We start from the raw sequence: 23,508 nt of genomic DNA on the forward strand, positions 1-23,508 counted from the left end.
TAATGGTTTATGAATTTATCTTGTCAAGCTTATATGTCAAACTTTGTTCTTTTTCATTTATTACTTTAGTAAATATTTTTGGAGAGCCTTCTTTGTTTCAGGAACTGTTTAGTGTCTGGGAATACAGCATTTTCTTTGCTTCTAGACCTGCTTCTCTTCCAGTTTTAGTAAAGTGCACATTCATACACCCATTTGCCCAAAACTAAATCTTGAAAGTCATCCTTTATTCTTCCTACTAAGTCTTTACACTTAATCAGTTACCAAAGCAACCTATCTCTTTTGTATCTTTAGGACATATTTCCTTTTTCGTATTTTCACTGCTAGGGCCATCATTCTTTCTCACCCAGATAAAGCAAGTCTTCCAACTGGTCTCCCTACTTCAAGTCATCTCCTCCTCTAATTGCTCTCCCTCAAGGATACCATAACCACTTGCTGCCCTTTCAGTGGCAGGTAATTATTTTTCTATGCCCCACCACATTAGGACTGAGAACTAGACTGGTCATACTAATTCCACAAAGGCATTGGCAATTACTCTTACTTTCTGTGTGAAACCTCCACTTTATTTGAAGTTTGTATCATCCAGCTGAAGACTCTTCTCTCCGTTCTTATGCCTGTCAATTACAGTCGACCCTCGCCACTTGGCGTGACTTTCGTGGCTTCACTCTATCACGTTTGTTTCAAAAAACCCGGAAAATGGAAGCGCCAAGTGGCGAGGGACAACTGTGTATAAACAAAGATCTTACTTCACGGAAATTCATTTATTGCAGTAGTGTCTGGAACTGATTAACTGCGATAAATGAGGGCCGACTGTACTTACCTTCTACCTTGGGTATTTTCCTTTATTCATAGATGACTTGAAGAGTTGGCTTACAGTCTTTTTTTTTTTTTTTTTTTATTCTCACTTGAGGACATTTTTGCATTTATCTTCAGATAGAGTGGGAGGGAGAGAGAAGAAGAGAGAGAGAGAAACACCGATGTGAGAGAGACACATCGAGTAGTTGCCACCCACATGACCCAACTGGCACCAGAAACAAACTACAACTGAACCCGGGACTCGCTGGTTTGCGGGCCGATGCTCTAACCACTGAGCTAAACCGGCCAGGGCGGCTTACAGTCTTTGATTAATCCATATGTTGCTCTTATCTTGGGTTGATATTCATGTCCATGTGGATTATTCATCTAATGTTCTATTCTTTCTTAGCCTCTTTAGTTCTAGAAACACTCAATTTACTTTGGCTATCCATGACCAAATTCGTGATTATTCAACAAGAATTGTTCCTCATCAGAAATGTTAAGCTTTAATATCTAATTCTTTGATCGCAACCTTTGCTTTAATCTATTCAGTTCTCGTGACCGTTTCTCCTACTACTGCCTCTTTGACTTCACCCAGCTCTTAGATTTCTGAATATATCCATATTTTCCCTACTTATCAGATTCTTTTCTTGTGGTGTAATTTTCTTTCCCTTACCAGACTGGGTTCTATGATTGGCAATCTGAACCATTGTCTTTCTAGCATCCCTAATTTATTTTCACCTCTCTTTTAAAGCTAAATGCAAGCAGTGAACTCCAACCTTTGACCAATCCCATGATTTTAGTAGTGGTTAAAAGGGGACACAGAAGTAATAGAGGGTGGTTGTTTCTGCTTTGCTTTTATGAACAAATCTTGAGCATGTTTATAGCCTTTATAGAGAAAGGATCTAATCAAGAAAGAGATACAATGGGAGAGCATAATTGCCAATGATATATCAGATAAAGGGTTAATTTCCAATACATATAGAGTGCTCATAGAACTCCACAAAAGGAAGACAAAGAATCCAATTAAAAAATGGGCAGAGGAACTAAATAGACACCTCTCCAAACAGGACATACAAATGGCTAAGAAACATATGAAGAAATGCTCATCATCACTAATCATCAGAGAGATGCAAATCAAAACAACAATGAGGTATCACCGCACACCTGTCAGAATGGCCGCCATCAACAAATCATCAAACAACAAGTGTTGGCGAGGGTGTGGAGAAAAGGGGACTCTAGTACACTGCTGGTGGGAATGCAGACTGTTGCAGCCACTATGGAAAACAATATGGTGTTTCCTCAAAAAATTAAAAATTGATCTTCCATTTGACCCAGTGATCCCACTTCTAGGAATATACCCGAAGAAGCATAAAACACCAATCAGAAAGAATATATGTACCCCCATGTTTGTAGCAGCACTATTTATAATAGCTAAGATCTGGAAACAGCCCAAGTGCCCATCAGTAGACGAATGAATCAAAAAGCTGTGGTACATATACACAATGGAGTACTACGCAGCGGTAAGAAAAAAAGATCTCTTATCCTTTGAGACTACATGGAGGGACCTTGAAAGTATCATCCTAAGTGAAACAAGCCAAACAGAGAAAGACAAATTTCATATGATCTCACTTATTTGTGGAATATAATGAACATAACAGTTTGAGGAATGGGGTAGTCCCAGAGACGCGGAAGCGGGGTACAGACTGACAATCCCCTAAGGAGTGGGGAGGTGGGGGAGGGATGAACCACAGAACTTATACGCATGTATGCATGAACAGTGGACATGGACAACAATCTGGGGAAGGGGCAGGGAGGGGTGGGGGAGGGGGGAATCAGTGGGGGAAAAAAGGAGAATCATCTGTAACAAAAATTAATAAAAAAGAAATAAAAAAAAAAGAAAGAGATACAAGAGAGTAGGGGGATTTTTGAAGGAGGAAAAACCAGGAGAAGAAGGGGCATAGTAGCTACTTAATAAATCTTTGCTGAATATTGATTGGGATGATGGCCATAGGGTTAAGAACACAGGTGAATATGCTGGACTTGAATAAAGGACATTCCATTTTCCTTAATTGGAAGGAAAATAAAAAGTATAAGTACAAATATAGATTCTAAGTGGGGAAACACGAAGGGAGTTGTAACCTTGAAGCAATCCCAATACTTCTGCATTCCATCAGTAAACCAGTAAGATAAGCTCAGGCAACGTTAGTGTTGTTTATGGGTATTACAAATCCCCCAACATCTCTTTTGCTTGTTCTGGCTTATTTCTATTCTGACCTAATTTCTTTCTGGCTCTTGTTTCTTGGCTTCATTTTCTGTTACTCTTTGGGCCAGGAAGCAATTTTGGGTCTCTCTACCTTTATTTTCAGCTCTCAGATGGCCCTATCGGCAACTCTACTCCTGCCTCTCTCAGAATATATACCTTATCCCAGTGAACCTCTAATAATCCAAATCCCAAATCTTACCCACAGAGCAGTATTCCTGCCACATTTACATGAACTCTAGTGAGGGAGGGACTTGGACATTTTACTGGAATTATCTCTCCGGTACCATGCCCATTGTTGTAGCCATACCACACAGACAGGATAGCAAGCTTACTCCTGTCCCTGAACCTGAGATTCCCTGCTCAGAGGTGTAGGAGTCAGGGAGCAGATGGTGGTTCCAGTGGTCCACAATAGAGAGAAGGGCAGAGATACTCAACTTTACCTGGCCCCTGGCACCCCCACAGCTTTCTTCAGTCATTGTCCACACATCTATACTTTACTTTGCTAATGTCAGGTTTTTGATACCGCTGGAAAAATTTTGCAATGGTTCAAAATGCAAATCTTTATAGACACTTAGAATCTATGTTTAGGAAGCATAGATGTACAACATGACATATTCCATATTGCATTTATTAAGTAGCCCATTTTCCTCCTTTTTCTTTCTCCAAATGGAAAATTTTGAGCTCTCAGGCTTATTTTTTCCTGTTGCTGCTAACTAATGGCTTTCTAGGACGTGGCCTTGAAAAACCACAGACCCTCATAATTGTGGTGGAAAAAATGTCAGCAAGATAAGGAGAAATGTTTGTCTTCTAGAAACTAAGAAAAGCAGATACTAGTTTATATTATAAGACTTTCCTCATAACTGTTCATTCTAATTAAGGGACACCCTGATTTTAGAGATTGTTGCTGCAGCCTGTGAAAATAAACTTTAACATCTAAAAGGTCTGTAATTCTGAATGATTGTCTTACTTAATTTATTGCCCTGGTAATAATATTTAAATTGACATCCATATTTTTCTAAAAGGTTTAAATATGCTATGTAGTGGGTTAAATTGTGTCCCCCAGAAAGATATGCCTGTGCCCTAACTCCTAGAATCTGTGAATGTGTCTTTACTTGGAAAAAAGGTATTTGCATTTGTAATTAAAAAAAGGATCTCAGGATGAGATCATCCTGGATTAGGGTGAATGCTCAATCTAATGACAGGTATCTTTAAAGTGACAGAAAGGGAGAAGACAGAGACACATGGGGAGGAGGTCATGTGAAGATGAAGGCACAGACTGGAGTGGTGTGTCTACAAGCCAAGGAACACCAAGGATTGCAGCCACCAGAATTTAGGAGAGAGGCATGGAACGGATTCCCTCAGAGCCTTAATTTCAGGCTTCTGGCCTCCACAACTGTAAGAGAATAAATTTGTTTTATTTATTTATTTATTTTTATTATTTGTATGGCTATTTTATTGATATTTTTATTTATTTTTATTTTTATTAATTTATTTTTGTTACAGGTGTTTCTCCTTTTTACCCCATTGACACCCTCCTCCCCATCCCCACCCCCCACCCCATCCCCAGCTTTGTTGTCTATGTTCATTGGTTACGCATACATGCATATAAGTTCTGTGGTTTATCTCTTCCCTACCTCTTCTGAGGTTTGTCAGTCTGTACCCTACTTCTATGTCTCTGAGTCTATTTTGTTCATCTGTTTTGTTCATTATATTCCACAAATAAGTGAGATCATGAGATATTTGTCTTTCTCTGCTTGGCTTGTTTCACTTAGGATAATACTCTTCAGGTCCCTCCATGTCATCCATCTCAAAGGATAAGAGATCTTTATTGATTTTAGAAAGAGAGGAAGAGAGATAGAAACATCAATGAGAGATGACATTGATTAGCCACCTCCTTCATGCCCCCACTGGGGATTGGGCCCACAACCTGGGCATATGCCCTGACCAGGAATCAAACCGACAACCTCTTGGTACACAGGTCGATGCTCAACCACTAAGCCACACTGGCTGGGCAAGAGATCTTTCTTTCTTACAACTGCTTAGTATTCCATTGTGTATATGTATCACAGCTTTTTCATCCACTCATCTATTGCTGGGCACTTGGGTTGTTTTTTAATTTTTTTTCTTTATTGAGTTTAGAGAGAGAGGAAGGGAGAGGGAGAGAGAGATGGAAACATCAATGACAGAGAACATTGGCTGCCTCCTACATGACCCCCACTGGGGATTTGGCTCACAATCTGAACATGTGCCCTGACCAGGAATCAAACCGGTGACCTCTTTGTGTGTAGGTTGATGCTCAAGCGCTGACCAGGCTAAATTTCTGTTGTTTTAAGCCACCCAGTGGTAATTTGCTATGAGAGCCCTAGAAAACTGACACATACCTATATGTTTTTTAAAAAATGAAATCACAAGAACATCGTTGGTACTATTATCATTTATGTATGAAAATTAAAAACAAATAAACAAAAGCAGTGACTGGTGGAATTTTTAAATAAACAAAGAGTCTAATCTTAAAATTAATAGAAGAGAACCCAAGAAACAGGTATTTTGGGTATTATCAAAATGTTGGGGAGACAGAAAGATGGGTGGTCCTACTTATAAAACCCCATGCTGTAGTGTGATATTAGGGCAGCTTGAGGAGTTAAGTATGTTTTTCTTATTGAAAAAGGAGGTAAAGTCAGGTGCTAAGAATGGTAGTGGGGTGATCATTGAATGGTGCAAAGGTTTGCAATAAAGTAATTACTGCAGAGAATCAGAGTGTGTATCATTTATTTACTGCTGCATAATAAACTACCCCCAAACAGTGGCTTAAAACAATAATCATTTATTTTTTTCATGAGTGTGCTGGGTAATCCTTCTGGTCTGGGTCAAACTAAGCTGATTCTGATATGTGATTAATTGGTAGGCAGGGGGCCAGCTGGTCCTGGATGGATTCACACACAAGTCTGGTGGTAGACTAGCTAACAACTGGAGTGATGGGGGTGACTGGGCCATCTGTTTCTCATCCTCTAGTAAGCTAGCCATGTCTTGTTAACATGGCTATGAGGTTACAAGGTCATTCCAAGCCCCAGTGTGCCAAGTGCTTTCTAAACTTTCTGATTATTTATTAATGTATGCTACAATGTCAAATCGGGCAAAATAAACCACATGGCCAGCCCACATTCAAGAGGTGAAGAAATAGGTTCCACATTTTTTGGGAAGGGAAAGAATGTGTGTCAATTTTTGCAATTTACCATAGAGAGGTACTAATGTTTACCTAAAGGAAAATGAGAGGTGTTGGGGTCTGACCAAAATGAGAAATTATACTCTTGTGGTGGCACAATCTTCATGATTTTACATTTTTTATAACATGGTTTAGCTTTTTAGGAGCCAATTGTAGTGTGAGAGGTGGAAGAGAGTGAGGCCTTTGGGCATCAGGAATGATGCCCAGCTGAAGAAGATGGCAGTAAACCTAGGGAGATGATACATGTTGGATAGAGTGATACCCAACTTAGGTGGCATTTGTGCTTGATAGGAGCAGAATCATCTAATAGAAAGCACCCAACAGAGATCTACTTTTAGTGAGACTGTGATGTATAATTTAGGACATCCATAGATATGAGTGTGAATTTTGCTGGAAGTCAAGGGTCTTGGAAGAGCAAGTGGGGATAAAGCCAGTGATACACTAGGTTTTTAAATTTTATACACAGTGTAAATCACAGTTCCCAAGAAGATACTGGCTTCAATTTTTAATAAATTGAAAATTTAGATTAAATAAGCAGGCTTGCTTTAGTTTTTCCTTTCTTTTTCCTATCTTTGAGTGGTATGTGTATGTGTGAGGAGTACTGGCAGGGTTACAACTGTAGCTTTGTCACTCCCAAGTGGCATAGTGGTGATTGTGTAGTTGGCTTCTCCACTGGACTGATGCCAAAATTTCTGCTTTTCCACTTACAAGTTTGTATAGGTTTTTTTTTTTTTTTCAAGTTTGTATAGGTTTTAATAAAGCATTAGGATTGTGATGTAGAATTTCTAAACAATGCAAACATTTTCAGATACCATTAGACCCTTTTTTCCCTTTAGAAAGTGATATGGGCCCTGGCCAGTTTGGCTCAGCAGTTAGAGCATTGGCCCACAGACCAAAGAGAGTCACAGGTTTGATTTCTGCTCAAGGGCACGTACTTGGATTGCAGGTTCAATCTCTGGCCCCAGTTGGGGTCATGCAGGAGGCAAACAATCCATGTGTCTCTCTCACATCGATGTTTCTCTCTCTTCTCTCCCTCCCTCCCTCTCTCCCTTTCACTGTACCCCCCCCCCCCCTTCCACTCTATCTAAAAAATCAATGGAAAAATATCCTCAGATGAAGATTAACAAGCAAGCAACAACAAAAAATGCTATAGGTACTCCTTGGTAAATTTGGTAATAGAACACCTTTGTTAAATAGGATAAAAGTAGTAACAAAACTTAAATTAAATATATTCACCAAAATGCAAAAAAGAAAAACCACCACCTTTAAATAAGAATAATTACAACAACAATATACATTTATTAAGTGTTTTAGGCATCTATGTTTTAGGCATGTAATAAGCATTTACAGATATTTGTACATTTATTCTTTACAGATTTTTCTGAGATAAATAAGAGTAAAGACTATTTGTTTTGTTTTCAAACTTTCTAAAATGTTTTTTAAGTGTAATATGGTAAGATCATTTATACAACCAACTATTAAACTTATTCCATTAATTTAAAATCGAGGCAACATCTTTGACCAAAGGAGATTCAAACTATCCATTTATGCAGCCCTTTAAGGCTGCAAAACTAAGCATGCTCTTACCATACAATCTAGCAGTTGAACTCTTTGTTATTTACCCACACATGGTTGCAGCAATTTGATTTGTAATTGCCTTAACCTGGCAGCAACCAAGATATATTTCAGTAGGTAAATTAATAAGTAAACCATAATACATCAAGCAATGGAATATTACTCAGCACTAAAGAGAAATGAGCTATCAAGCCATGAAAGATATAGAGGAACCTGAAATGAGTATTACATAGTGAAAGAAGCCAATCTGAAAAGGCTATATATACTGTGTGATTCCTATGATATGACATTTCAGAAAAGGCAAAACTATGGAGACAGTAAAAAGATCAGTGGTTGCCAGGGGATCAGCAGAAGGAGGCATGAATGGGCAGAACACAGAGTTTTAGAGCAGTAAAACTATTCTGTATGATACTGTAATGGTGCGTGCATGTCATCGTATATTTGTCAAAACCTATAGAATGTATAGCACTAACATGAACCCTAGTGTAAAGTATGGGTGTTGGGTGATAATGATTTGTCAATATAGGTTCATCTATTTTAACAAATGTACCACTCTGGTGGAGGAATAGATTGTGATTTCCAGAGGTGGGGTGGGGGGGCAGGAGATGGATGAAAGTAGTCAAGGGGTACAAACTTTGTTATTATTTTTATTTAAAAATTTTTTGTTTTTTTTTTAAAATTGATTTTTAGAGAGAGAGGAAGGGAGAGGGAGAGAGAGATAGAAACATTGATGAGAGAGAATATCGATTGGCTGCCTCCTGCATGACCCCCACTGGATTTCAGGCCCACAACATGGGCATGTGCCCTCACTGGGAATCGAACTTGCATGGGTGGATGTTCAACCACTGAGCCACACAGGCCAGGCTCAGTTATTTTATTTATTTATTTATTTTATCCTCACCCGAGGACATTTTTCCATTTTTTGTTCAGGTAGAGTGGGAGGGAGAGAGAGGAACAGAGAGAGAGAGAGAAACATCGATGTGAAAGGAACACATCGAGTGGCTGCCACCAGCACAACCGACCAGGGCCGGGGACAAACTGCAACCGAGGTACGCGCCCTTAGCGGGAACCGAACCTGGGTCTCTCAGGACCGCAGGCCGACACTCTAACCGCTGAACCAAACCGGCCAGGGCTCAGTTATTTTTTATATGTGATACTTTCAACAATAAACATAAGTTGTTGATTTGTTTTTGTTTTTTTTTTTAACAAAAAATACAGTTTATTTCAGGATTACAGAAACTTGCAGAGCACTTCTGTGCTCTATTCATCCATCTGTTTGTCCAAAGTACCAGAGTGCTAGGGTGGGCCCAGAATCTGCTCCCTTGCCGAGCTCTGAATCTCAGCTCCCAGAAGGATGATTCTAAGGCTACTTACAACAGGTCAAGCAACAGACTAAACATTAAGGCATTATTTATTCAGGTCTTAAGCCTCATCCCTGGACTTGGATAGAACTGGATGAAGTTTGGAAAAAGATTGGAGGAAACAAATCAAAGCCCAGGTTCCCCAAGTTCACCACCTTGCAAGGTCTTAGACCTCCTGAAGGAACCCAAGGCTGGAGGCTGGGCTGCAGGATGGAAGTATCCTGGTAGGTTCCAATTTCTGTACAGGGGTACAGAGCTGCTACTGCTGCATGTGTGTGTGTGTGTACACGAGAAGTGGGAGAGGTAGTACAGCTACTTTTGTTCACAGTCAATGAATCTCTCTTTCAGTTGCATGTTCATCTCTCCATTCCTGACCCAACATAAGTATTGGTTCTGCTGGTCCTCTCCCTTCATAAATCTACCTGCCCACTGTCAACCAGCATTCAGCTTCTCCAACCACACCCACAACCACTTATTCTTCTCTCTTCACACTGACTACACCCAAGACACTGCTGGGAAACTAGACCTCACCATTCAGATAGTAACTTACAGCCCAAGGACCCTGGGGCTCTTCTTCCCCTGGAGGAAGCTAGACAGGGGAATAGGGAGAGGGTGGAGTTGGGATAACCAGTCCAAAGGTCCACAATTCTCCAAAAACATCTCCAAACAACTAGTAAACAAGAACCCGTTTCCAGCCCCTCTCAATTCTTTCTTCGGACAATGACCAGCCATCCGCCACTATATCTTCTTCCTTAATAGTCTGGGAGTCCGCACCAGAGGGTTCAGGCTGGGAGCAGACTTCATCGGTAGCTGCCCCATCATTCGTAGCTGTAACCTTCTTCTCCTCCACGCTGTCTACATCATCCTCATCTGTCTCTCTGGCTGTGGTAAGTGCGATGGCTCTAACCCTGCACTTTCTTTGGGTGATGTGGGAGGCCATCTCCTTCAGAGTGGCCCCATCACCCCTCTGGAAGTGGTGGAACATGCTCTTCAGCTGCTGGCTCAACTGGGGCAGACTCCCATCCTCCACAACTGTATCAAATTCGTTGGTCATGAGCTCCCCAAGGAAGTCCTCCACCTCATCTAGCTCCAAGTCAGCATTGCGGAAGAAGTACTCCTCCATGGCACCTCCCAGCCACTAGGCCTTCTCCTGGCTGTGCACACACCCAAAGCCATTCTCCACAGCAATCTGCAAGGCCGGCCAGGCCTCTAGCCATGCGGACTCCAGCTCAGAAGAGCACTCTCAAATCTTCCCCAACACCTGCCATCATCTGGCCGAGGAGCATGTGATCAATAAAGATAAATTTAAAATAAATTAATCCTGCCCTGGCCGGGTATCTCAGTTGCTTAGAGTATCATCCTGATACAACAAGGTTGCAGGTTCAATCCCTGATCAGGGCACATACAAGAAATCAACTAATGAATGCATAAATAAATGGAACAACAAATAGATCTCTCTCTCTCTCTCTCCTACTCTCCCTTTCCTTCTCTCTCTCTCTCTCTCTCTCTCTCTCACTCTCGCTCTCGCTCTCGTTCTCTCGCTCTCGCTCTCTCTCAGCTCTTAACTTCCATATTACTGCCCTAAACCTCTCATTCCAGAAAACCAAAACTCATCACTCCAGCCAGGCGGAACTGGAATGATGGAACCACCCTAACCCACACAAAACTGCAAATGGTCGCTCGACCAGAAAAACAAGTTTCAGGAGACCCCAGCCCCCAACCAATCAAGAACTCAAGAGACCCCAGGCCCGACCAATCAAAGGCAACCATGTCCCCTCAGCTGAACGACCACCAGCCCTGAATTTAAAAATCCCTAGTCTGTACAAGCCGGTTCCTGCTCTCTCTTTAGAGGTAGTCCGGCAGGCTAATTCCCAATAAACCTGCACTTCTGGAGACCCTGCACTGCCTCGTTCCACCTCGTTCTTACACTCTCCCTGTCTCCCTCTCTCCCTTCCTCTCGCTCTAAAAAAAAAAAAACAACAAAACCCAATAATTTAAATTAGCCCTGGCTGGTTTGGCTCAGTGGTTGGAGCATCAGCTTGTGGACCAATGAGTCACAGGTTTGATTCCAGCCAAGGGCACATATCTCTGTTGCAGTTCTTCCCCAGCCCTGGTCAGGTCATGCAGGAAGCAAACAGTCGATGTGGTTCTATCACATCAATGTTTCTCTCTGTCTCTCTCTCCCCCTCTCTCCCACTCTATCTGATGATGGGTGGAAAAATACCCTCAGATGAGAAATAAAACAAATTTTTTAAATTAGTCCTGAGGACGTAATGTATAGCCTGGTGACTATAGTCAATATTTTTGAATGTTGCTAGGAGAGTAGATCTTGAGGGTTCGCATCATAAGAAAAAGATTATAACTATGTGTGGTGATAGATGTTGACTGCATTATTGTTGTGATCATTTTGCAATGTATATATTTGTCAAATCATTATGTTGTACACCTGAAATTGATATAGTGTTGTATGTCAATTATATCTCAATAATATTAACAATAAAGAACCATCAAAAAAAGTGGCTGCTCTCTCTTGGTCTCCAATTTTCTTATAGTTCCAGGAGATTAGACATCTAATCTGATTACTGATCTGACACTTTCATTCTTGCATCTTTGAATGAAAACCTTCAAGGCCTAAATCAGATTCCTCTCATTCTTCAGATCGCAAGTCAAGCATCCCTCTGAAACCTCCCAATTTTTGTAGGTTCCTTTGTTACATACTGTCATAAAATTGTGTACTTTTGAAACATATATGTCACTTATAATGATGATTATGAGATTACTTTCTGTTTCCCCACAAAACATTAATCTCCATGAGAGAAGAGATAATTTTTGCTTTTGCTGCCATTGAGCATTAGCACCTGCAGAGTGCCTGAAACATAGTATAGGTACTGAATAAATGCAGTAGAATGAATCATGCCCTCTCATCCTCTTGATCAAATTCCATTAGCTTGAATTTAAAAGTTCTTCAGTTTGACTTAGATGGTTAGCCAAACTTGGGACCATTGCTGTCACTATATTATATGTGATCGAGTGTCCTGATTAATCCTGGGCTAGGTTAGTGGGTGGGACTATTATAGAAGAAAAGTTGGCTACTATTTATTAAGTGTGGTGTCTACCAAGGTTCTTTGGGGAGGGAGGCACTTAAACAACAAACATTTATTTCCTACAGTTCTGGAGCTTGGAAACTGAGATCATGGTGGCAGCATGTTTGGGTTCTTGGTGAAGGTTCTCCTCCTGGTTGTGTCTTCGCATGGCTTTTCCTTGGTGCCGAGAGAGAGCTCCACCAAGTTTCTTAGTTGCTAGCTATAGAACAAATTCTGGTTGGTTTGAATGAAGACTCATTTAAGAATATTGGGTTGCCTACAAAATAACTAGAAAGACTGGTGAATCGGGTTCACAGTTATGCAACCAGAAACAATGTTCAAAATCACATTGCAAAACTTGCCCAGTGAGAACATTACAACCACTGTCCTCATCACTAGATGCTCCAGCTTGCTCTGCAGTTTTTGAAAACCTCTGCTGCAGATGCTCTAGAGACTTTATTTGCAATTGCAGCCACTACCACACAGAGTTCTGTGCAGTCTTTGCTGTTGGCCAGAGTTGTGGGGAGGTGAAGTAAGGTCAATTGAGCCCAAGTCATGGGCCCATGTTTTAGTTGCAAAAATGCATGAAAAGGCCATGTTTAGTTTTCGCAGTGGAAGTAGAGCTCTGCCTTACCAAGAATCATAAGGAGAGGGAATGTTACAAACATAGTGAAAAGTTTCAGATACAAGCTGGCTAGAAAGATTGGTACATGTCATTTATAAATGCTTGTTGTGGGCTATGCTAATTATTTACTTCTTCCTTTGCTATGTCCTCATAGTTTTCTGTTTGCTTAGCACTTACACTTTCTACCCTGTGTAGTAGTTATTTACATGCATGTCCTGCTCACCACTTAGAAAGGAACTGTATAGCATTTATCTTTTCATTCCTCTAGTATCCAGTGAAGTTTATAATCAGGTGGCAAGAGGTTTGGGGGTAGTCATTAATATTTGTTGAGAACCTCCTATTAAGGTGTGTTATGAATGTAAGCTGAACTAAAAATTGTGATTAGAGGAGCTGATAACTAAAGTATTCTGATGTAAAAATTCTTCAATCTAGAGTTCTCATGTAATGTTTAATAAATCAAATCTATATATATATATGTATTTAATATATTCTATAATATTGAAATTCCAAAAATTAAATAATTGTAGTGAACGTTCTTAGAACACTTCCTTCTCTGACACTTTAGTTTCACCAGCCATCAGTGATTAGAATTATGTTTAATAACATGAAAACAACTATTTACACTGCCTCTCCCGTCTAATCCCTTTACTTTATATCACATTTTTTTTTTGGCTGAAGAGGATAGATCTATTGTTCACTCTAATTTTCAGTGTTTAACTACAGTTTGATAAAATACTTAAGTGTGGGTACCAAGTGAAAAATGAAGTTGCTAAAGACTAATGTTGTCATGCTTTTAATAACTATTAGTGCCATTTCTGCATCTTGTCAAAGGATACAAGTTCATTATGGCAGGACTCAGCAGAGCAGCTAACAAAGAATTACTTGATTTAAAAACAAGAAAGTTAAAAAACAAGAGCAACTATCCTCTTCCATAGATAATTTTTAAAATATTCTATCTAACTTTGGCATTACTATGGAGAGAAGTGCATTAAAATGTGAATAATTTTTTATCCTTACAATTAGAGCCTGGACTGATCTGTCAATGCCCCATTACACAAAACAGACTGATAACGACAAAAAAGAATCTGCACAAATCATGTGCATTTCTATAATATTGTGCCAAATATAATATTAAGGACAAGGGGAAGTATAATGAAAAAAATCTTAGAGTATTTAAGTCTATATATTAAGGTGCATTTATAAAAATTGTCTGATAGTCTAAAACCAACAGGAAAATTTCCAAGTAAGAAGTTGTATCATAAATGGTGACTCCCAAATTCTCCCTGATATTATTCAGTTCTTTAATTCATACAAAGAAGATTGACCTGGCTATTTAAGCCAGGTTATTCCTGCCACCCTACCCCCCACCCCTCAAAATAAGGACCCTTAAAGCAGGTGCTCCTATATCTTTCTCACTTTGGAAAAAAAGTAATATTTTTTTCCTTTAGATTTTCACTGGTATTATAGAAAAATATTGGGCAGTAATATTTTCCAAATTCTCTTGATAGAAATATTGTAACTAGAATACTTTAGAAATGTTCCCTGACCTTGAAATTGAGATTTAATTTCCTTATTGGTTATTTTCTTGGTATTTTTAAAATGTATAATTTCTGCAAAAGCTGAATGAAGAAACTTTATAAAATATGACTTAACGCTAGTTAGAAGCCATAGGCTGTCTCCCTCTCTCTGTCTCTGTCTCTCTGTCTCTCTGTCTCCCTCTCTGGAGCACAATCGTCTGTTTCTCCTCTCTCCTTCCTCTACATGCATTCGCTCTGCCTTTCTTTTTCCTAAGCTCCAAGGACCTTTCTTTTGCCTGAATCCATTTCTTCCACAGCTCACTTCTACCTCTGTGACTTTCTAAATAAACTTTTGCTTTTATTTGGAAAAAAAGGAGACACCATAAATATTGGAGCTGTTTCTTCATAAACCAGTGTTAATCAGTAAGATATAAAAAGTATATTAAGTATAAATTATAAATAGGTAGAACTATTCCTGCCATAATCTACAGATTTCTGTATTATGAAAGGTCTGTGCTACATTCCTATAATAGAAACAACGTAAAAAAGAAGAGAATATATTTTAATTTTTTTTTCTTTATTGATTTTTTTTTTTAGAGAGAGAGGAAGAGAGAGGGGAGAGAGAGATAGAAACATCAATGAGAGAGAATATCGATTAGCTGCCTCCTGCATGCCCCCCACTGGGGATTAGGTCCACAACCTGGGCATGTGTCTTGACTGGGAATCAAATTGGCGACCTCTTGGTGCATGGGTTGACATTCAACCACTGAGCCACACTGGCCAGACAAGGAGAGAAAATATTTTAGAAAAATGTATCAATGTTGGATTCAACAAGCCTTTATTGAGTATCTATTATATGCAAATCACTTGATTTAGCACCTGGGAAATAAAAATAAACCTAATCTCTGCTTTTAAGGTATACATGATTAATTTGTTAGATAAATCTGAATGAAAATAATTATAGCCCAGGGAGATAAAGCATATATATGCATATACAAAGTGTCAACTACTAATGCTCAGTTTTCCTCCTATACAATGAGTATAAATCTTGAATTTAAAAGATGTAAGATCATGAACTCCTTTAGTAAGTATTCTGATTTTCTTGAATGCCAGAGGCATTTCTTTATTACATCTTTACTTTTAATCTCTGGACAGTTAGCTCAGTTGGTTAGCCTAGCAGGCATTCATTCTTTATTTATTCATTTATGCTTATTAAGCATCAAACATCTATTATGAGGCAGGCCCTGTGGTGGGCACTGGGAACACAAATATGAAGAAGATAGCTGCAGACCAAGAGTCTAATGGGATAGTAATGAATAAAAGATCATGGATTGAGTCACTCCATGAGCCTTTTTCTGCTCCATACCTACAGAACATGCTCAATTGATAGTCACTAGCATTATATATATATATATATATATATATATATATATATATATATATATATCTTAATTAGCCATTATATGTTGAATTAGCATTCTAGATTTTTGCTTTATTTCTCTAAATCAATAATATTCTCAACTCTATAAAATATGAAGCCTTGTGGAAAAGTATAAGAGTGGAACATTTTAAAAAATAAATCACTTAAAACTTTGTGGTATGCTCATTAAATCCCAGGAGAGCAATCTTTTAGAATTGAATTTTAAATCTAATTTTGTTTTTCAAAACATAAGCTGAGCCCTGGTCAGTTTGAATCAGCGGTTAGAGCGTTGGCCTGTGGTCCAAAGAGACCAGGGTTTGGTTCTCGCTAAGGGTACGCACCTCGGTTGCAGTTTGTCCCCAGCCCTGGTTGGTAGCCACTCAATGTGTCCCTTTCATGTTGATGTTTCTCTCTCTCTCTCTCTCTCTCTGTCTTCCTCTCTCCCTCCCACTCTATCTGAACAAAAAAAATGGAAAAATGTCCTTGGGTGAGGATAAAAAAACAACTGTAAACTGATAATTTTGCTTGTGCAATTTTTTAAGTATATCTTTTTTTTAATCCTCACTCAAGGATATTTTTCCATTTTTTGTTCAGATAGAGTGGGAGGGAGAGAGAGAGAAACATCACTGGCTATTAGTACATTCAGGGTTGAGCAACTACCAATTCTATCTAGTTCTAAAACATTTTCATCATTCCCAAAGGAAAGCTCATACCCATTAAGCTATTGCTCCCCATTCACCCACCCCCAGCTCCTGGCAACCACCAATGTGTGTTCTGTCTCTAATGGAATTAGCTATTTGGGATATTTCATATAAATGAAATCATATGGTATGTGAGCTTGTGTATCTACCATCTTTCACTTAATGTTTTTGCCATTTTTTACTCATTCGTATTGCGGCATGTCACAGTATTTTGTTCCTTTTTATGACTTAATATTTCATCGAATGTTTATACCACAATTTGTTTATCCATTCATCTAGCAATGAACATTTATATTATTTCCATCTTGTGGCTAAAGTGAATAGTGCTGTTATGGATATGTATTTGTTTGATTACCTGTTTTCAGTGGCCAATGTACTTAAAGAGTAGAATTGCTTGGTCATATAATAATTCTATTTAGCTTTTTGAGGAATCACCAAACTATTTTTGTAACGTTAAACCATTTTGCATTCCTATCAACAATGTAGGAGTGTTCCAGTTCCTCTACATGCTCAGCAACACTTATTTTCTGTGTTTTTTGTTTGTTTGTTTTGTTTTTTTAATTATAGCTATCCTAAGGAGTGTCCCTTTCATGAAGTGGTATCTCATGGTTTTACATTTGCCTAGTGGCCAGTAATGTTCAGCTTCTTTTCATGTGTTTGTTGGCCATTGTTGATCTTTTTTGGAGAAATGTCTATTCACACCCTTTACCCATTTTTTTTTTTCAATTGAATTTTTTTGTCTTTTTGTTGTTGAGTTTGAAGAATTCTTTCTTTTTTTAAAAATATTTTTTTCTCTACTGATTTCAGAGAGAGAGGAAGGGAGAGGGAGAGAGAGTTAGAAACATCAATGAGAACATCAATTGGCCATCTCCTGCATGCCCCCCCCCCCCCCCCGGGGATCAGACCCACGACCTGGGCATGTGTCCTGACCACAAATTGAACTGGAGACCTCTTGGTTCATGGGTTGATGCTCAACCAGTGAGCTACACGGGCCAGGCAGATGAGTTCTTTACATATTCTGAATACTAGACCATTATCAGATACATGATGTGCAAATATTTTCTCTCATTATGTAAATTTGCTTTTCCCCTTCTTGGTAATGTTCTTTCATGCACAAAGTGTTTAGTTTTGATGTCTCCAACTTATCTATATTTTCTTTTGTTACTCATACTTTTGGTGTTATATCTAAGAAACTAGTCCCAGATCCAAGATCATAACAGTTTACCCCTATGTTTTTTTCTGAGAGTTTTATGGTTTTAGCTCCTATATTTAGGTCATTGAACCATTATGAGTTTTTGTTGTTGTTGTTGTTGTTGTTTTTATGGTGTGAAGTAGAGGTATAACATCATACTTTGCAGGTGGATATCTAGTTGTTCCAGAACCATTTGTCAAAGACACTGTTCTTTCCCCCATTGAATGGTATTAACAGACTTGTCAAAAATCAACTGCAAAGCCAAATGGACATTTCCATCTTACCACAGAGATTTTAAAAAATTTGATTCCAGACTAAAAGGGGGTGTATAAAGATTTTCCAGGTCTGGTCTCTTGAATTGGAGACCCTAGGGTTTGAATCACAGTTCTGCACTTATTTGTCATTGACCTCAGGCAAATAACAATCTGCTTCTATAGGACAATGTCCAGAAGTTACTTAGTTGAATTAATTATCATGGTACTGATTGTATGTTGCCCAAACCTGCAGCCATGCTTCTGGGCTGTGTTCTTTCACGCAATGACAACTGGGTAGGGAGAGAGTTCACTGGATCTTTTCTTTATGATAAGGTATATTGTAAAAGAGAGAAATTTGATATTTACATTCCCAATTGTGCTGTTCCCTTACACCATCTACTTAGTGGTGTGGACTATATTAATTTATGAAGCCAATTGTGTGCTTCTCTTTCTAACTCTGTTCTGCAACATCACTTTGGTAGCTTGACATTGACCAAGGTGGGAAAATGTATACGAGGAAATTTATCAAATGTTACAGATCAGTTTTATTTTTTCCAGTGAGTTGGTTCACTAACTCACCACTGCTTTCACTCCTGTCTTGCCTTACTAGTTTTTTAAAAATTGATTTTGGAGAGAGAGTGGGAGAGAGAGAGAGAGAGAGAGAGAGAGAGAGAGAGAGAGAGAATGTTGTTCTACCCATTCATGCATTCATTGGTTGATTCTTGTATGCACCCTTACTGGGGTGAGAACCCATAACCTTGGCATATCACGACAACTCTCTAACCAACTGAGCTACCTGTCCAGGGCTTTCTTTGCCTTACTAATCTTTACTAATTTTTTAAGACTCAGTTTTAAGTGAATCTTACTCTAGAAATCTTCACTCACCTGCCTAGCTAAAGTGTACCTCCTTCTCTGCTTTCATAGACGTTGGGGCATAACTTTGCTGCCTTTTCAAGGACTTTTTGAGGATCAATTTTTGTATCAGTCAGAATTCAGAGAAGCAGAACAAGAAATTTATTATGAGGAATTAGTTGATGCAATTGTGGAGGCTGACTAAGCAAGTACAAGGTCCATCAGCAGGTGGTCTGGAAGGAAAGTCCACCAGCAGGCTAGAACTAGGGGCATGACTTGTTTGGAGTCTTCTTTTCCATTCCCTTTCTTCTCTGCATCACTAGTCTCTCCCCTCTTCTCTGTGATCATTCCCATCATCTTACATAGTCTACTTCTTCATGTCAAAACAACAAAATAAAACAGAAAAATCTGCAACCTAACAACACAACCTAGATAGCATCCCACTTCTCTGCTCCCCCCTTCACAGCTAAACTTTTAGCCAAATGAAGAGAAAATGTTTATATTTGTTGTGTTTTGCTAACTCACCTCCCTTTCACCCTTCAATCCTCTGTAATCTGGTTTCACTCTCTCCTCATCATTAGAGCCATTGTTGTCAAGGTCATTATGGCAGGCAGTTTTGATTGCCTAAATCTTCCCTAATGACACCCTCAACTTTACAACAAAGTGGGTTAGATTTGTAACTCCTTAGATTATTTGTTACTGATAATGTAACAATGTTAATATTTATTTTAAATATATCTATCTTTCTAGGCTAGCTGCGTATGGGATAGCAGTATAAAAATAATAAACTTCCAGTAATTTCCCTATTTATGCTTATTAAGGAATATCATTGATTATAAATAAAATGCTCACGTGACCGTAGTCTGTGTTAAATGTCAAAATATGTTCTGCTTTCCCCATTTTTATTTGTTTATTATTTTTTAAACTTATATTTATTGTTGAATGTATTACAGATGTTCCTCCTTTCCCCCCTATTGACCCCCTCCTCCCTGCTCCCACCCCCTTCCTGCCTTTTCCCACACTGTTGTCTGTGTCCATTAGTTGTACATATATGCATATAAGTTCTTTGGTTTATTTATTTCCACCCCTCCTTCCCCCTTCCCTTTGAGGTTTGTCAGTGTAACAACCAATTTGTACTCCTTAACCCCTTCACCTTTTTCACCCATTCCCCCAAACCCCCTCCCATCTGGCAACCAACAAAATGTTCTCTGTATCTATGAGTCTGTTTCTGTTCTGCTTGTTCATTTTGTTTGTAGATTCAATTGTGGATACTTATGTATTTATTACCATTTTATTGTTCATACTTTTAATCTTCTTTTTCTTCAAGAAGACCTTTCAACGTTTCATATAATTGGATTAACGTAGAAGAAGCAATAAGAGCCGAGGCTGGGCTGCCTTAGCTCTCTGGGAAATCAGAGAAAAGAGGTCCTTGGAAACAGGTTCAGGGATCCAGGTATTAGCCTGGGAGAAGCTGCCGCTGCCCATTGCTCTCCTGGTTCCAGTCTCTTAGACGGATGCATGCCTGTGGGGGAAGAACTGGAGAAAGAAGGGAAAGGGAATGGCAGGGATTACTTCCCAGAGGGAGAGCACATGCTGGGTCCTTTGTCTTGAGGCTTTTATCTCTCCCCTGCAGGTGGGAATCCTAGGGGAGGCCTAAGGGGAGGGTTTCAGCAGAATATTCATCCATTTTCTGGGTGTGCTCCTTCAGCGTCGTGGTCCTCACTGATTGGTCAGTGTCAGAGCAGGGGGTTCTTACTCATTTCAGCTGGTCCTGGTGTCCTCCACCTGGTTTTCTGAGTCTGGAGCTGAAATACAGCTGTGGTGCGATTGAACAAGCCTTGGCTTTGGAAACAGCGATATCTGGTGGGAGTGGTGTGGATTTGCACCCGCCTTCGTTGGTTCATTCAATAGACATTGTGATGCCAGTTGTATTCACGCACTCAAGTATTTTAAATTCCTCCTTCTGTTTGCACAATGTCCTATGTCCCCACCGCCTCTTTAAAGGACCCTTGAGCTCTGGCAGAGGGAGGGCAGACTGGACTGGAACTGTGTGCAGACTCAGGAGCTTGGAGAGCTGCGACAGCAATGGAATTTTTTTTGCTGAATCGCTCCCTCACAGGGCAGTAGTGATTTTACTCAAAGAGCCCCTACCCAGAGCCCCAGGGACTCACTGAGCATTCTTTTTTTTTTTATCCTCACCCGAGGACATTTTTCCATTTTTTGTTCAGATAGAGTGGGAGGGAAAGAGAGGAAGAGAGAGAGAGAGAGAAACATCGATGTGAAAGGGACACATCGAGTGGCTGCCACCCACACGACCGACCAGGGCCGGGGACAAACTGCAACCGAGGTACGTGCCCTTAGCGGCAACCGAACCCGGGTCTCTCTGGACCGCAGGCGGACGCTCTAACCGCTGAGCCAAACTGGCCAGGGCTCACTGAGCATTCTTATAAACAGTGTTTAGAACTCTGCATCTGTTAGATTGCTTATCTCCATTTTATTTGGTTCTTTTCCTGGAGTTTTGTTCTGTTCTTTCATTTGGGACATTTTTTTTTGTCTCCTCATTTTGGCTGCCTCCCTATGTTTGTTTCTAATATATTAGGTAGAGTTGCTATGTCTCCTGGGCTTCCTAGGGTGACCTATTGTAGTAGGTGTCTTATAGGGTCCAGTGGCATAGCCTTCCTGGTCACGCAGTTGGACCCTCCAGGTGCACCCCTAGTGTGGACTTTACATTCTTCTGTTGTAATTGAGTCTTGATTGCTGTTGGCATGTCAATGAGAGGATTTTACTCAGGCTGATCAGCTGCAAGGACAGGCTGTGCCCACTATCCACCCACCTCTGACTCCCTTGGAGGATCAGTTGTGCAGGGAGCCACTACACAGAGCAAGACTTACTTCAAACAGGGCTCTGGTACCTACTGAGTCCATTCCTTGAGTGTGTCACTTGTAGAGGTGGTTGGGTAGTGGTGCTTCACCATGGTCTGACACTGTTAACCGGGTGTGCTAGTTCTGGGGCAAGGTCAGCCACTGCCTGTGTTCTACCCGGGGCCACAAGGCATAACCTACAGAGCGGACTGCAGATGAGTGCTTCTTGTGCTGGCTTGGAAGTGCCCAGGTAAAGCCAAATTGTGAACCAAGGCTGGCTGCTCCTAGTGCCGGGCCTGGGGCCACTTAGTGAGAGGTATGGGGCTTGCTGTGGCCAGATACTGCTTGTTTGAGAGCATTTAAGAAAATCTGAAACAGGAGCCAAGCAGGCCATTCCTATAATAAAGCCACTGGAACAGCTTGGGTGGGCCTGAAAGTTGGGTAGGGCAGGGCCTCAGGGAATCACCAGGATGGGGAAAACAGTGAGCCAGGTATGCTGGAGTCCCAGATATGGCACCTGTTTGCTGCCGTTGTGAGAGAAAGGCTCACCAAAGGAACAATGGCCTCCACCAGCACGCCTCTCTGGGAGAAAGTTGCCTCTCTAGCCCTCCTCCTGATGCCAAATAACTCAGATCTTCCCCTAATGTCTCTGGTGTCTTTCAAACTGCCTCCCCTAGGCTGGAGCCTGGAGGAAGTGAGTCTGAGTAAGTATGTGGGCCGGCCCTTTAAGATGAACTGCCTGGGGCTCCAGCAGCTTCAGCCTCCCTCAGCCTCAGTTACCATTGGTTTTCAAAGCCAGAAGTTACCGGCTTTCTCCATTTTATTTTACATTTAAATTTTCTGCCTGCTTTTATTTATTTATTTATTTTTTAATCATATCTTTATTGTTGAATGTACTACAGATGTTCCTCACTTTTCCCCCATTAACCCCCTCCGCCCACTCCTGCCCCCCTCCTGCCTTTTTCCACACTGTTGTCTGTGTCCATTGGTTATGCATATATGCATATAAGTTCTTTGGTTTATTTCATCCCACCCCCAAACCTCCCATCCATTTGAGGTTTGTCAGTCTAGAAACCAATTTGTACTTCTTAATCCCTTCACCTTTTTCACCCCATCCCCCCTCCCATCTGGCAACAACAAAATGTTCTCTGTATCTATGAGAATGTTTCTGTTCTGCTTGTTCATTTTGTTTGTAGATTCAACTGTTGATAGATATGTATTCATTGCCATTTTGTTTGTTCATATTTTTTATCTTTTTCTTCAAGAAGACCCTTCAAACATTTTATATAATAACGGTTTGGTGGTGATGAACTTCTTTAGTTTTTTTCATATCTGGGAAACTCTTTATATGGCCATCAATTTTAAATGACAGCTTTGCAGGACAGAGTAATCTTGGTTATAGGTGTTAGCTCTAACTTTCATATTACTGCCCCAAGCCTCTTATCGTTTAACCTTGCCCTAAGCCTCTCATTCCAGGAAACCAAAACCCATCACTCCAGTCAGGAGGAACGGAATGACAGAACTACCGTAACCCACCCAAAACTGCAAACGGTTGCTCGACAAGAAAAACAAGTTTCAGGAGACCCCAGCACTGACCAACTTAGGGCTGGGGTGGGTAGCTGAAGGACTACCCACCTCAGCCCTAAGTTTAAAAATCCTTAGTCTGGACGAGCCGGTTGCTATTTTCTCCTTAGAGGTAGCCTGACAGGTCTTTCCCTCAATAAACCTGCACTCTTCTGGTTACTCAGCACCACCTCGTTCTTACAGTAGGTTCTTGCTTTTCATC

At 40.2% G+C, this 23,508-nt stretch overlaps 1 protein-coding gene across 1 annotated transcript; it reads right to left on the minus strand.

The window, feature by feature from the left end:
* Positions 1 to 839: 839 nt before the first annotated feature.
* Positions 840 to 10,373, minus strand: LOC118637653 (pre-rRNA-processing protein TSR2 homolog). The gene is made up of 2 exons (XM_036273214.1): positions 9,937 to 10,373; positions 840 to 897 (listed from the first exon to the last, which is right to left on the minus strand). The coding sequence occupies exons 1-2, from the start codon at positions 10,338 to 10,340 to the stop codon at positions 840 to 842; spliced, it is 462 nt and encodes a 153-aa protein (XP_036129107.1). The 5' UTR covers positions 10,341 to 10,373.
* Positions 10,374 to 23,508: the final 13,135 nt, after the last annotated feature.

This window comes from Molossus molossus, unplaced genomic scaffold (genome assembly GCF_014108415.1).
Source record: "Molossus molossus isolate mMolMol1 unplaced genomic scaffold, mMolMol1.p scaffold_m16_p_20, whole genome shotgun sequence".
NCBI lineage: Eukaryota > Metazoa > Chordata > Mammalia > Chiroptera > Molossidae > Molossus > Molossus molossus.

Coding starts and splice junctions, on each gene's coding strand:
- LOC118637653 (XM_036273214.1), bottom strand. CDS start 10,340: ATGGAGGAGTACTTCTTCCGCAATGCTGACTTGGAGCTAGATGAGGTG. Junction 898..9,936: donor GTGGCGGATGGCTGGTCATT/GTCCGAAGAAAG, acceptor TCCTCAAGTGAG/AATAAAAAAAAAAAAAAAAA.